At 44.6% G+C, this 15,708-nt stretch overlaps 1 protein-coding gene across 1 annotated transcript in view; it reads left to right on the top strand.

The window, feature by feature from the left end:
- The window catches only part of T265_09675 (hypothetical protein), a gene marked incomplete at both ends in the record, with an annotated part of 21,072 nt that extends 6,778 nt beyond the window's left edge, over positions 1–14,294 (top strand). Inside the window, 2 exons of the mRNA XM_009175829.1 lie at positions 1,117–1,456; positions 13,972–14,294. Of these exons, the coding sequence (XP_009174093.1) occupies positions 1,117–1,456; positions 13,972–14,294 (663 nt within the window). The remainder of the gene's footprint in view (positions 1–1,116; positions 1,457–13,971) is intronic.
- Positions 14,295–15,708: the final 1,414 nt, after the last annotated feature.

Raw genomic sequence — 15,708 nt, 5'->3', positions numbered from 1 at the left:
ATAGATAGATAGATAGATAGATAGGTAGTTAGATAGATAGATAGATAGATAGATATGAGAAGCTACGCTGACTCAGGGAAGAAAACGTTTACTATCCTGCAGTTTTGACATCTGAACTATGTTCCGTCGCCTATGCAGGGTTAAATTTTTCCTGGTTTATTCTGATAGGCATAATGTGGCAAATATATTTCTGATATTCGTTCGACCATAAAAGCCCGTGGTGTTTCCCGGACATCTTTAAGCTGCGCTACTTTCCCCTACGCGTTGAACTAGGACAATCTAGTTTAACGCGTGACAAACTATGGTACAAATTTATTTTGTCTGCTGTTGGCCCCGTATTTTTTTCACAGCTACTCGGGCCGGGTTGGACGCACGCACAAAACTCTGTCTCGCCTGTGAATAACCTGAAGTAGCGAGGAAGTAACCAGTCGCCTGATCGGACTATGGTTGCCACAGTTAAGGAATTCACGGATTAGGAAATCATTCACTCAAATAAACAGACTTTCACCTGGTCACCAACCGTTGTGAAAGGTTTTGAACGTTAACCCAGTTTCACAAACGTATACAATGTCACATCAACAAGCATCACAAGGTAGAATAATGACCTTCCTGGTTAAAACGTCGTTTTCTAACCCAACGCAAGTTTTTGTTGTACTGCGCGCACCAGCGATTTCGTGTCACATTTTTTCAGAGATTGTCATGAAGAATCCAGGAAAACCAACACCAGTATTCCTTTAATCCTGAGTTGAAGAATGGGATCCCATGTTTACTTTACATAAACGAGGTGTTTGTCCTGTAGTCCTTTTATAATCTGCGGTACACCGTTTTTTTTACACTTGTCACAGGAGTAACAAGAACACTGAAGTATATTAAGTCAGGACATGTGTAGGTAAACTTGCTCTATCAACAGAATTCCCCAGATTAGGAGCAGTATTTAGAAGTTAGAGAAAAAACCTATCTCGTGTGCTCCTGATGTGTCTGAAATGATGATGAGCTATCCGCGGTTTTGTGCAGTCCTACCCTATCGCTTACTCACCACTCACTTGGACAATTCGAGTCCGCACGAGCATCTTTTATCCGTCATTTTCTGTACGCGTCTGTCTTGTTCTGCCTTAGGTGAGACTCTTTTCGCTGGATGGGACAGCACAGGGCACACTCAGTCAGGATCGTTTCAGCCACCCAAGGGGAATCGGGTTTGGAATGGGCATGGTCGGCGTGTTGGATAGTAAACGTCGACACATTGCCCTGTTTGATCCTCGAAGTAATCAAAAAACCGCACTGAGGAGGATTAGCATGATGCCTTCCGGTATCCAAGACGCACCCAGAGGAACTGTTTCCGAGCCATATTATATTGATTTTGTCGAAGTCGGAAGTGGATATCTGGCGGTAACGGATTATGCAGCTCCAAGTGTGAAAATGTATTCTTTGAACTCCGGAGTTTGTGTTGGATCAACTGGTGACTATGGCACAGGGGCAGGACAGGCAAGTTAACATTTCATACGCGTTGTTCTGAGACAGTTGTAGCTTTAACCAAATTTTCTGTACTTTATTCTGAATTAACGTGAGTAGAATAATTTTACTTTACTGTGGACAATATGTGGACTTATATGATGTGCAAACGACCCTGTAACAAAGCCATTTTTGCTTTCAAAATACAGTCGACTACCTTTTTCGGATGCTTTGTGCAGTCCGAAGCATTTTGCTCATCCTCTCCCTCAAATAGCAGACAGAGAGCCAAGCAAAATTTGGAGGCGTTATCGCAAGGTGGAAGCAAGCCGTGTGGAAATTTTTTAAAGGTCCGCAGACGTAGCACGCTGCCAGTGGCTCCTCGTAAGGTGGTGAATACTGAGTTAATCCGCGGAATGACGTAACTTCCTTAATCCTGACAGGGAATAGTGTAATTGGTGCGATAGAGGTAATTAGGTAATTACTGGTGGTAGCGTGAAACCACATTCCATAAAGCAGTGAACAAAAGTGGTGAGAGAGCCACCATGGGGGGTTAAAAACGGTGCCCTCAATTTCTATAACGACTTCTGCTATAGAACACAAGCTATTGAGTGCTTCAGCTTGCATCGTGGCCCCCTAACACAGGTTCGCTCTTGCCTGGATGGTCAGACGAGTCTATTTAATGCACCGACAACAAAATACTGTATGTCATTCATCCAGTGTTTCATCTTTCCACAGGTGCTTCAGCCACACGGCATCTCCTATTCGCCATGGAATAATGAACTTTTGGTCGCGGATCACGCTAATCATCGTATTCAATCTTGCCCCATTCAACTTTTATCTAATCAAGGCACACGGTTGAACATACAGGAAGAAACGTACCATAGAGTGGGATATTCCGATGGCTACCTCACTTTGGGCTCGTTAAAACCGGTGGCTGGAAAATCGACAAACGCTGTCTGGCATCCTATGGCAATCGCTGTAGACGTACATCATCACCGAATAATCGTCAGCGAAGCATTGGGAAGTATAAAAGTTTTGAAGAGCACCTGGTGAGATTCAACTGACAAACTCGGTCGGACTGTCGGTGCCGAAATGAATCGATAAAAATTCGTGTTTGTTTTTTGTAGCTATTGGATAATAAATTCTATTTTACAGAAAAATTTGCATTCGTGAGGGTGTTGTTTCTTGATGTACGGTAGTGCAACTCTTTATCGGTCCCTTGGCTCCCTGCTCCGCCCACTATGGTATACCAAAAGGCACGGCAGCTCTATACGGCCCTTTATGGAAACGAAAGGAGAATCATTACATCTATATCTGTACGGTAGTCACATTGTTCCAGAAGGTCGTGCCAGGATCTCCGTGAGGAGGCGAGAAGCGTAGAGTCAAGGGTGCTTGACTTGGATTGGCTGGCATTCTGACCAATCAGGGCACGCCTTCGTTTGGTGTCCGTCCTGCACGTGACACATCCGTCCAAATGATGTGCTGTTCGGTTACTAGGGGCGGCTGGCCACCGTACAGAAGGAGAGGAGAGAAAGAAAGAAAATTCATTAAGTTTTATCTGTCTGCATGATGACCAATTGGAAATGTAAGGTCCCCATTCCTTCCGTAAGACCTCTAGAGCCTTTATTTTCACCCAGTTGTTGCCAGTTGTACGCTTGAGTGTGGCATTACCCTGAAGCTCTCAAGCCCCTAGCACCAGAGTGTCGGGACTTTGATAAAAGCTGACACATGCTGGATACCAATCGGCTTTGTAGGAAAATGACATCCTTAAAATTAGTCGTACTTTATGTCAAGGTTTTCAGCTTGTTTCCGCTATATTCTTTTTACTCACACTAGAAGCGGTAGAAACTCGCAAGTGCACATTTTTAATCAAAAATTTCTTGTTCGGAGCTAGTTATTCCTCTTACATACAACAAAGAAACTGTAACTCCTGAATAAAGGAGTGTACGTAACTGCAGTTAAGGGTGAAAACCCGTTAGCTTTGAAGGACATACACATGTTGCTACATCGTACTGCTCCGTACGAATCAAAATTACGCTTGGGATGCATTCAGAATAGTTTCTCGTTCATCACAGCCTAACAAGTCTCTTTATCAGGAAGGTCCGATTCCTGAAAGCAACCTCAGGACGCCCGGAAACCTACTGCCCCATTCTCGTTCATCACAGCCTAACAAGTCTCTTTATCAGGAAGGTCCGATTCCTGAAAGCAACCTCAGGACGCCCGGAAACCTACCCACAAACAAAAAAATCAACAGGAAGGCCGGCAAACGTCCAGGCCAGCCAACCATTCAATCGATTCAGCAAAACCTGATGAGTGTTCTTGCACGCCACAGAAGCACGACCGAATGTGATCAGCGCTCAGGTTTTTCACAGAGGCACAATCGATGTTGATGGGTATTCACTAACGCCTATCAAAAAGCCTGGATCAATGCCAGAAAGTCCCCTTTAAATAGCGTGTGGCCGTTGTAACTTTTGCTCTCGCACTCGCACGCATTCACGCTCTCGCACTCGTTTGTTCGGAATATAGCGGTTGTGTTCCCTTCTGTGAATCTATTTTTTCTCCAGCATTAGGCACTGGAGCGGGTCAGTAGCAGACACCACAGATTGACGAATCAGCAGATATAACACTCTCTTTCTCTTTTTTAACTCTACAGCTGAGTTTTGGAATGTACGAAAAACTTCCGTCAAACTCAATTACACCATTTTGATAGCAGCACGTATACCAGGGGTCAAAATTGGTTAAATCCGTTTGCTTGGCAAAACCGTGAGTGAGGACCTGCGCTCGGTTGAGAGATGGCTCAGTGGCTAGAACTCGGATAGTTTGACCGGAAGGTCCGTGGTTCGAACCCGACCTCTCGACTTCCTCTCTTTAGGCTTGGGCAACGTGGTAGTATCCCAGCCCTCGTGCTTCCTTCTGGTGACGTTGCATCTAGGTATAGAAAGGGTGCTAAATCTGGACAACGACGTGTGGTAAGGCAGCGAGAATCCCAGTTGCATTGACAACAGGAGAGTGCAACTCAGGCTAAATTCATATTCAAAGCAGTTATATGTTTCTCGTATTGTTAGCAACACATACATCAGATGGACACTTGCACATACATACATGCATTTCGTGTAGACTAACTAAGCTAACTAAGCGCTAAACGTGGAAAAGCTGATAAATACTGGATAACACTCAGAAAAAGCGGTTAAGGCGACACAGAACAGTTTCGTCCATAAAATCAACGACAGTCCAAAATGAACAGACAAGTGTTTCTGAACGCAAACACTAGGTTTTGGTCCACTGGTAGTAATCGTCCCCACCACCTTTAAAACATGTGGCTTTGTGCGACAAAGTAAGATGGTGAAAAATGGTTCAGGGTTCACAAAGGAATGTGTCAACAGCAGTTGTCGGCTGATAGATCAAGCTGGGACCTTTCGTCTGATAGCGCCTCACGGGTTAGGGATTGAAGCATTCTGCTTTCCTGAGATTGGAACATACTCCTCCCTAATGGGTATGTGAAATCTCCTAGTGCCGCTAAAATAAACTGCGCTGCAGTTAATTGTGAATTGCTGTTCGAAATGCAAGTTGTTGCCAGTTAGTTTCTGTTCTCTGACAGGAGGCAATGGTACCCCACCTCCACGTGTCGGACTGACCACCCGTCGTCCTAACAAGTTGTACATTTGGCGAAATACACTCTGTTGCAAACTAATTTGGTTTTACGAGAGACTCATCTGGAACCCAGCTGAATCTCTGATGTTTCCAGTTGTACATCTGTTTCAGTGCTGCGGCTTGGCGCGTGATGATTCGGATCACTGGATTATCTCCTTTGAAAGGAAGCCATCGTCTAGCACTTTACTTTTGTTGTTTTCATTAAACTATGTTGCTTCATGAACCGCAGTGGTCATCTGCTGGGAGCCATAGAATTTCTGCCTCATGATACATAAAGCCACACGTGCGGATTCCACGTGGTCTGGTCAACAATGCTTTCACAACTGTGCAACTGCACTTTAACAGATTAGAACCAGACAAGTCAGTGTGCTTCTCAGATTAGAAGGGTTTTTTTTAATGGACACTGCGTTTAACCACTCCATCTTCTTTGCGTGTATACAGAACGTCCAGAAATAGTGTAGATCTGATAACCAGTTCCTCACACAGCTGCGTCGCATTCAAGCTTCCAACAAATTCCAATATGTCTGATTAGCACTGGCAAAGACGAGCGTATCACTCACGTTAGAAAGCCTTTGGCAACTACCGGAGATGCTTATGAGAAAACGCCAAACGAACAGTTACAGACTATCGAACAAGGCAACAAAACTCTCATATGCATCTTGTTTACAAAAACTGAATATCCATCTTCTCCTTGAACTCGTCTTCCTGGACTATCCTCGATATTTATTGACAGTTACTCAAATGCAAGCAAATGCGACTCCACAAATTCCGTAATAGATCTCACTTTTCAAGAGACGCGAAGTGAGTTTACGAGAAAACATACTACTCCCATTCCCCCATCAGTAGTATTCACCGTTACACCGGTAAAGCATTTTGCTGTTACGATCATGAAGATGCTTGCAAGAGCCGGTTCCATCGGATTGCAAATCCCTACGCCATCAGCCTGTTTATGTGGCACGTTAAAGAATTAAAGACACATTTTCTGCGTATAAACGAATGATGTTTTCTACAACTACGCCAGAGTCGGCCCGCTTAAATTAGCCAGTTGATCAAATAGTCAATTAGTTTATTGCTTCATACAGACGAACATTGGCAAAAAACAGATTGAACGTCAGTCGAGCAAGTTCCACTTCCAACAAATCCCACTTCATCAGCCATTAACAAACAGCCTTTTACTTTGTAGCCGTTGAATCTCTGTCGAAATGACTTTTTAATGTCGAACAACTGCCAAGCCAGGTTGTGCAGCGGTAAACTTGTCATGGATGAAATGGGCAGGAATAATACTTGAGGTTTCAGGGGGTCCCTAAAATTCAATTCTAGAGCTACCAATATGCCCCCAAAAGACTGGTAGTCTTTTCGCCAGTCCATTTGTGCTTACGAAGTAAGCCAGGTGATGACGTATATATTCTTCTATACGTGTGACAGGATGCTGTTTGTAAACTGTAGCAGACTTCCGACATCGGTGGGAATTACAACCGTTTTGTTCAAATGAGTCTTCTTGCCCAGGATAACGGAACCTTATTCCTTGTACGTTTGAAGATGATAATGTTCTTCGGTTGTCATATGCCCCCACCTCAAAGGACATCATCCGCTCTGTGGGCTTGACAATAGTTCTTGGAGAACCTCAGCGGACTTAAACCAGGTTAAATTGTCTCAACCCAAAATGGCCGAGTTCCTCATCCATACGATTGGACATGGTGGAGTTAGGTAAGTCTTAATCAACTCAATAGTCTGATTTTACTGATTTAATGAAACACTAAGTAGTTGCGCGGAGACTTCATGCTGTGCAGCAGGGCAGGGAACTCCATGCCCAACGCAATTGCGGTAGCAATAAATCATACTACTTCCAATCTGACAGTAGTTGGATAATTGCGAAACTTCTCTGGCAGGGAGAAGTAACAGACTCACTGGTCAGAATGAGTTGCAAAAACAAGAAGACTGGGCATGCGATTCATGTACAAACCGGCGTTGTAATTGTTCAGTTTCCCACAAGACATGAAGCGCGCGCACTCAAATTGCATTTGCGGACGATCCGGATTAAGAAAGTGGTCCGTTTGGATGGCTTCATTTGCATTAAATACTCTGAAAGTGTTGGTCAATAGTATGTAAGTAAGCAAAGGTTACCCACTGACGGGGCAACAGTAACGCTTCAGCAAAAGGACCATGGTACTTATGAGGATAAACCGGATGTTCTGTGGTTGCTTAATGACGTTGCCAGTTTGCCAACAATATTACCAAATATGGTGGATGAACTGCCTAGCTGTTAGTCTGTTCACCAGTAATTAGATGCCGACCCTCTTGTGATCCGTCGAGAAAGATATGCTTGCTACGCGGCTGAACATTCGCGCCCGATCCGATTGGTGTCTTTTCGAGGAGTAACGAAACTTACGCAGTTCAAATCCCAAGTTTGATGAAAAGTGAAAAACTACTACAGGATTTCCTTAGCTCAGGCTTAACCAAACTTTCAGGTCCGTGTCCCTGGATGACTTCTATAATATGTGTGAGTTCAGCGAGGTGCGCACCAAGCACACTTGGCAAAGCCACAAGGCCGTACAAAGAGGTTCCTTCAAAAGGTATCTTCCGAACTGTCAAGGCGTTCATGAGACGCAAAGCCGACAGGGTCTGCGTGTTCCGCCTGACGAATCATCGCCAAAACAGATGCTCGATTAATGCGGGGCGCCAACCGGGTTGATCGGCCGCCCCAGTGACAAAGATTACGCCCCCGGAATGTCTTGATAGCCATTCCGCCCAGTCCCCGGAGGGACAGGCACCATGTGCGGTGGGAGCCCTTTTTGAAGGCCTTACTTTATCCAAGGCATACGGAAAATAATTGGATCACTAAAGAAAAAACTTCATTTGCAAATTAACAGCAGATGACTTTCATTTGTATTTTATATTCTGAAGCTATAAAAATTTAAGCATATTATAATGTTTTCTGTGTGAAATATCCAGGTTCTTTGGGAATTTTATCAAAAAAATTGACTGAGAATAACGATGAGGCATACTACTTATATACTCAAAAGTAGCAGAATCCAGAACGGAAACAGCATTACAGTGATGCACCGTTTGGACAAATTTCTTGAAGGCAAAAACAACGCTTGGCTTTTCAAAAACGTCGGTCCTTCGGTGGTATACTAAATGTGAACGCGCTCCAAGCCAGCAACCTCCCTTATAATGGTCACCTTGCCGTGTCGACCTAGAGTACCTCTGGAAGGACGTGATTTATCAACTACGGTTGACCGGAGCTCGCCAAGTAGCCCTAGGATAACTAGCGTAAACTATTCCATTATGTCCTGAACATCTCGGTCTTTTGTAATGAGGATGTGATACAGTGTGAGGTAGCTGAATATTGACCTGTGTATACTAAATCACTCTAAACCTCAACAGAGGACGTTACTATTCATCCACCATAGTCGTTAAATTTATTGGTCAGTAGATTTTAGGATCAACAATGTCTTTTAAAAGTTTGACTAGCTGTAATAAGCGAACTGAAAAATCCTGGAATTATTTCTGTGCAAATGGAAAAAATACACCACGTTGCCATGAGGTTCTTGAAGGTTAGCTGTCCAAATCAGAAAACGAGGGAAGGACCACGGTCTTAGCATACTCTCTATTGAATCGCTGATATGCTACTTATTAAACTCGAGTAGCTAAATCAAATTAGCTATCACCGTCTGTTCGGCTCAGAAATTCGCGCAGGTCGGTCAGTGAGAATAAACCACCTGCGCACCTCTACGAAACCCGATCATTTTGCTCAGTCTTAGAAACATTCAGTTGGCGCTGTGCGTTGCCCGGACCGCGTACGCACGCATGGATCTACTTGCTGTACTGTGTGAAAACAATGTGGAGGCTAACGCGTGCTTCTTTCGGGTAGCATGACAGCCAGGCACTGTAACGGTGTTACAGCTGGACGAATAAGTAGTGCTGCGCGCAGAGGTGGACCAAACAGCGACACAAATCGAAGAGGAGAAATTAGGGAAGCGGATACCCGTGGAGTTTGCTTAGGCGAAAGCTAAGGCTTTATTTTCCAAACACCAAAGACTAACAAGAAGCGGCCCGGAACAGCAGCGATTCAATGCAAAACAGGCACGTCTAAAAAGAACACTACTCACATGTTTTGTGAAAACTGTTTGTTAGCCAAACACCGGTTTCGTTCTTTTCCTAGCTACGGTCAACCAGATTAGTTCGCAAATGTGTATATTCCCAGAAAAGCGTACAATTTGGGTTCAAGTGGAATATTAGCTGGTCAGAAACTCGTGGACTTTGATGAGCAACAGCAAGAAGTGCAAAACCGTCAGTGGGTTGTCAAAGAGTTCTCAAAAACTTATGTAAAAAATGCGTCAAGAAAGTACAAACTAGGGCATCTCGAATACCGTAGCAGTTAGGCCACGTAGTAAATTAAGCTGTAAAATATCATAAACGGAAGACTCACCTGGAATACACCTGAGTGCCCTATTAAAACCAAATCAATCTGCAAGTAAGGCTATTTCGCGAGGGATGTTTTGGGGTTGTTAGGAAAGGCTTGAATTAAGCTAACATTAAAGTAGCATTCGAAAAAGAAATAACTTAACGGTTGGTTTTGGTACAGTCGTAAAACCGTCTTCCAGTCGACGCCGCTAGGGACTGTGTACACAAAATAGGGCGTAATGACTGCTCACCAGAATCGATGGTCAAACGCGGTGCATAGACGGACTTACAAGAAACGTAGATATCAGGGATGGTGAACGATTCAGAAACCGCCAGACATACACTGGACGTTGGACACAGATACCCGAGGACTGAAATTCCCACCGCAGAGAATGGTGCCCGATGAGGTGTAAATGGCCAAACATTCCAGCAGGAAGAGAATGGAGGACGCCTGAGAATAGCGGTTTTAGATCGCCTGATTTGACACGTGACGACATGTGGTTAACGGTGAAATTGCCTTGGTCTAAAGTACAAAGCAGAGTGGAATTCACTTAGTCATCACAACCCAAAATAAACTGTTCTAGCACGCTTCCGAACACACAGGACATGAACTACAAAACCCGGTTCCCCCCAACCCTAACTCATCTGTTCTAGGTGCTTGTCAGCCAGAGTAACCACAAAAATCTTCTGATGAACGCTCACCACCAATGAAGTCGGCTAGTTGAAAGGGAACACAGTGGTTGGTTCTCAGTCTGCTTCAAAACTCGATCAGCCGAGTCACTAAGTTTTTGAGTCGAAAGCGGAAAGTTACGGATTGTCTAGAACATTACCTGTGTACGCACCCAAATACGCAATGGGGACACATACGTGCTTTTCGTGTGATTGTCACACCATCCTTCCCTTCTGGTCTCGTTGATGACCTTGGTTGACGATTTAGAGGCGTTCTGCTAGAGGAGTTCTTCTTTTCACCTCCAATATTAGCAGGCAGTAAATGAAAAAGCCTCGGACGAATTTGATCTGGTCGATTGGTGAACCACGGTGATTGTGAATGATCACATGGATCACATGACCGAAGCTAACAAACATGAGATTAGATAAGATTGAGTAAACACACCAGCCTCGCCCAACTTTACCACCGAAACAGATAATGAAACGGTCACTATTTATCTAGTAGTCGGATAAGCGCACTCATTCACTTTGTATCTGTCTTCGCTTTTGTTGGACTATTTCAGCTAATGACCTCATCTGCTATGCACTGTTGGTAGTTGACTAGCTTCCAAGCGCAATTCCCGTCGAGAGCGATCTTGGTTCTCTCTTCAGCGTCCGATAGGTTGGACACGCAGCAGCATAGCAGTCGATCAACTAGTCAAACGTCACAGTGCCGTGTACAACAACTTGCCATGTTGAGGACAAGAGATCGGATGTCGAGGCTTCCGATAAGGGAATTTGAGGGATGCGTACGTTCGGCAACCCCGGTTATCGAAAGAATGGGTTCGAAGTTTTACGGTACTATTTACACAAGGGTAAGCAAACTTATGCAACAAAAACCAATCGTCTAATTCGTGGCGTCAGTCGTTGCACATGCGCAGTTCGATGTCAACATACGCACACCAAACAATGGTCAACGGAATGTTGGCTCCGTAGTGTGAGTGCGGTCGTCCCTTCCGAGGAAACTCTCGTGATTTTGATTGGTCGTGCGTTCTCATGAGAAAACAAGTAAAGGCGGGCTTAGCCAATGGGAAACGAACGCGCATGGGTAAGTAGGTCAGCCTCACTCATCCACATAGACACACGCTGATACAAAGGTGCCGAGCACGACTGCATCGAGGTTTGGCTGGCGCAGATAAGCAAAAGAAGTGGAGATTAAAAGTAGGTGGGTAGAGTAAGCAAACGAATGGGGGACTAATCACGAATTAGATTCAATACAACCTGTCTGCTTGAAACCATTAATGTAGACTGCATATTCGTCAGCAGAGTACCGACTTTCAACAAGCTTCCTTCAAATGCTCCAGACTATTGAAGTTTCTGGGCTGGAATAGGTACCTCGAAAACTGGCTCGATGGTTTTTCACTCTGTGTGTGTGTGTGTACTGAACGGCGTATCTTGGTTCGGACGGACATCTGTGGATTACGTTGTGGCAAATTGGGTACCCTAAACCACTACTCACCTACGAGCAAGTATTTTCTCACTGCACTTATTGGATCATGTCAGCTGGATGTATCTTTTACACAGTACAATATTCCCTATTCCAACTACCTTCCCTCATTTTCTTGTGCATGACATTGCACTCAGTATGCTACTGATCTGTTTTTCCGTTATCCTTGTTATGGAGAAATTAGGATGGGAAGTTGTGAATCTAAGATGATAATTCCTCCATTCGCTTACCTACTCCGTCCGTGTACTTATTGAGCTCCGCTTGGTTTGCTTCGTCACAGCCACCTTACCTGGCATTCATCTTGTCACTAAGGCCTGTTGTCGGATGTCCTTGGACTAGCCTGCGTACGTCTATGTATATGCCACCGACCTAAGCAGCGTTCCTGAAAATTCTGACAGTGATTTTTTAGTGAATCAGCCAGCAGCACCCACCGGGAATACATTTCTAATGAAAAAAACATGGTCCCACAAGTTCCGTTGCCCACTGCGTGAAGCTGCGTAGAAGCTGATCAGTCTTGCAGGGTGAAGGTTCGCACTTGATCAAGTCCATAAACAAACATTCTCATCTGCATACCGTTTTGGTTTTCATGGATGACTCACCTGAAACTCAGGTAAATCTCTCGTTTATGATCTTCTCCAACCAAATATCGTCTTTTAGTTGGTAGGATATTCGCGACATCACAATACATTACATAGACGTAAAGTCTTTGATCAAGCAGAATGTACGTTTGACGGAAACTCGAGGTCTGTCTGATGAGCCCCAAGAAGGGCAAAACCGGTCGTGGGCTGTCGAAAAGTTTTTAGCAACCTTGTGAGTAGTTTCCTTTATTTGGTGCTTGTTTGCGTCTCCTTAGCAAGTGCAGAAATGCCCATCAAACAAGCTTAGTTATGTCGAGTAACAAATGCCCACTTACTATTCAGGTATTCGTGCTCACCAAGGAGGTCGTGCTCCACTGAGTCATCGAACGCTTAGGCTTCCACTGAATAGTCACATCTAGATAAGGCATACGCGCCATGTAGGCAAGCTGAGACGCAGAAAACTGGTGTGCAACACACATGAGTAACTGCTCATCCTAATGTGACTGACTTTAGCGGAGCAACACAGGCTGGGTCTTTCAATACTAAAACCTTTCGGCGACATGAGGTCAGTAACCTACGGTTGTGAACAAGTCAAATAGGGACTGTACAGACGCAAACTGCTGTGATGTGCCTGGACTGCTGCTTATCATCAAAATAGCCCACGTGAGAATTAGGCCGATCTCTTTCAAATGCCGACGGTTTTCGTGCCATACTTTCCCGGTTCTGTTCAATTCAGTTCGAAATTCCAAACCCAGGTGAGCGTAAACGGTGGGTTGGGTCGCAGCAGCAGTGGATGGCAGGGTGAATGGCGAGGATGAACGTGGACGGTGGATGTGGAGGCTAAATTAGGACAAAAGAATGACTGCAGTCATCTGGAAACATCTTATTCACGTAGTCTGATTGACAACCTGAAGCTTCGGTTCAACCAATGTTGCAGTGTGAATCAAAGGATAAAGGTTACAACGACTGGCAAATTTGGGACAATCAAACGGTATCATGGAGCATACTTGTGTTTTTCTCGCCCCTCGTATTTGTGGTTAAACTTACTGTCAAATCAACCACTTGCCATTCAGGCAATTGTTCGTCTACCGAAATAAATTCACAAATTTCCAACAGCTATTTCAAACAACTGATGAAGGCGAAATATACTCCTTCGCAATCTAATTTCGTTCTGCGGGAAACTCACCTGGAACATAGCTGAGTCACTCATTTACGATGTTTTCAAGCAACTGAATGTGCTGCACCAGGCCGCCTCATTTTTCAGTCGCTACGATATTCTAGATATCGCGATAAATGTATATTAGTAATGCACTACTCATAAAGTGGCCTGGAAACATCAAATCCGAGGGATTCAGCTGGGTTCCAGGTGCGTCTCTCACAGAACTAAATTAGTTTGCAAATGAGTGTATATTCGCTAATCTCGTGCAATTTGGTACAAGTAGAACATAAGGTTGACGGAATCCGGGGACTGCGCCTACCTGATGAGCCCCAAGAAGGGCGAAACCGGCCGTGGGCTGTCGACGGATTTTCAGCAACCTTATGAGTAGTACGTTACAGTTCGCAACTGTCGAAATGTGCCGCCAGAACCTGCTGAGTACTTTCAATCATGATGGGAAGAGCAAAATCAAACGAGTTAAAAGTTGTGCGGAGAGACACTGGTAAACCGAAATGGTTTGTTCATCTGACCAGCTAGCTGCTGACTGGCGCCTTGTTTGTCTTTTTTTTATAAAGAAAACGAGTCTAAACATAACATTCTATTCTATTCTATCGCGCCACACTTTGTCGAAATTGCTCCGACCAAATTTCCAACAAAAGATTCATTCCCAGGGGCAAAAATACAGATCAACTCTGATCCAGCCAATGAGGGGACCAGGGCCAGACGTGTGTGTCACGCTACTGTGACCAGATTCACATCGCAGGATATTTCGACCATCTGTTATGTACACTTAAACAAAAAAGAGGCTCGCCAGCTAAGGACACCGAAAGATCGAGGGGGTGGGCGTGAAGATGGCCGATCTCAACGATACACAACAGCGGGGTCACAGCATCATTGAAACGTTCGTTGACAGGGCAAAATCGGCAGAAGCTCGAATAACCTCTTACCTCTCCTGCGGCTGGGCGGTTAGATTGAATTTTGTGAGCAGATATGTTAGCTGGAAAAGTAACCTTCAGATGGGTTTGAATTGGCTTGGAATCAGGTTTGCCGATAAGCGAGCGTACAGCGTTTAAAAACTTGGGATCATATTAGTGTTTTCATACGAAGACCAGGGAGAGGCAGAGAATCCTGTTCCGTTTTAAAACAATATCTACGAGCACAAGTAAAACAGCCTGTGTTGACTGCCGCTGAGTCGTATGCCTCGACGGAGAGTGCGTCATTACGACAGTCACCGTATTCCTGTGGTCTCAAAAGTCGGTTTTCAAATGCGAAAATAGTTGTATCTAGCCCACGCTACCCTCCAGAGTGATCTGCAAAGAGTGGTCGTCCACTGGAATTGGTTTACAAGATGTACAGAGTGTCTCATAATAGACACGAAAAATAATACCCACGTTAAAACTTTAACATCAATTTAAACGTTTATCATTTTTTATATGGACATACAAGCATTATGGAGGTTTACTACGAATAAACTGGCATTACGAAAGATGTTGAAACAAACCGCCACTTTCTTCTACGGCAAGTTGGAGGAGGTATGAGATGTGAGAAACAACATGTTTTACTTCTTCAAGCGTCACTCGTGCACACTCCTCGTCAATTCTTGCTCTAAGCTCCACCAAATTCTTCGGTTTATTTTCATTACATGGGCGAGTCTTGATCATTCCCCAAAATCAATAATCTAGAGGTGTGAGATCGAGTGACCTTGCGGGACAAAAGTTTGGAAATCCACGAGCAATGACTCTCTCATCAGAAAGTTGCTCTCGGAGGTAACTTCTCACTTGGTTTGAGTAGTGAGGTGGAGCGCCATCTTGTTGAAAGACGTTCGATGAATTTTCGTGCTGCTTAAGTTGCGGGATAACATGCGCCTGCAGCATATGGAGGCAACTGTCGCCGGAAACCGTTGCATCAAAGTAAAAGGGACGCAGGAGACACTTTGAGGAGAATCCCATCCACACAGAGGGATGAAGGGAATGGAGATTATGGATGAGGTACTCGTGAGGAGCTTCACGGGACTATATCACGCATCAACGCCATCCACAGAAAAATTTGCTTCATCGCTCCATAAAATGTTGGGAACGATTTCCTCATTGTCCAGCAGCCAGTTAGCGAACGTGACACGCTGCCCCTTGTCTTCTTCCGTGATGTTTTGTGATAAAGTGAAACGATACCGTTAGAGATGAAGTTGGCGTCTCATAATACGATGCACGCTGGCGCGGGGAATGCCGTTCAACTGAGGCACCTGAGTTATTGACGAAGATGCTCTGGGACTGAAGTTGCTCGGCAGCATTCTGTACAATGGGTGCTCTTTCATC

This window comes from Opisthorchis viverrini (genome assembly GCF_000715545.1).
Source record: "Opisthorchis viverrini unplaced genomic scaffold opera_v5_296, whole genome shotgun sequence".
Classification (NCBI taxonomy): Eukaryota; Metazoa; Platyhelminthes; class Trematoda; order Opisthorchiida; family Opisthorchiidae; genus Opisthorchis; species Opisthorchis viverrini.
The sequence above is the reverse complement of the archived record's forward strand: the minus strand, read 5'-3'. Positions and strand labels throughout refer to the sequence as shown.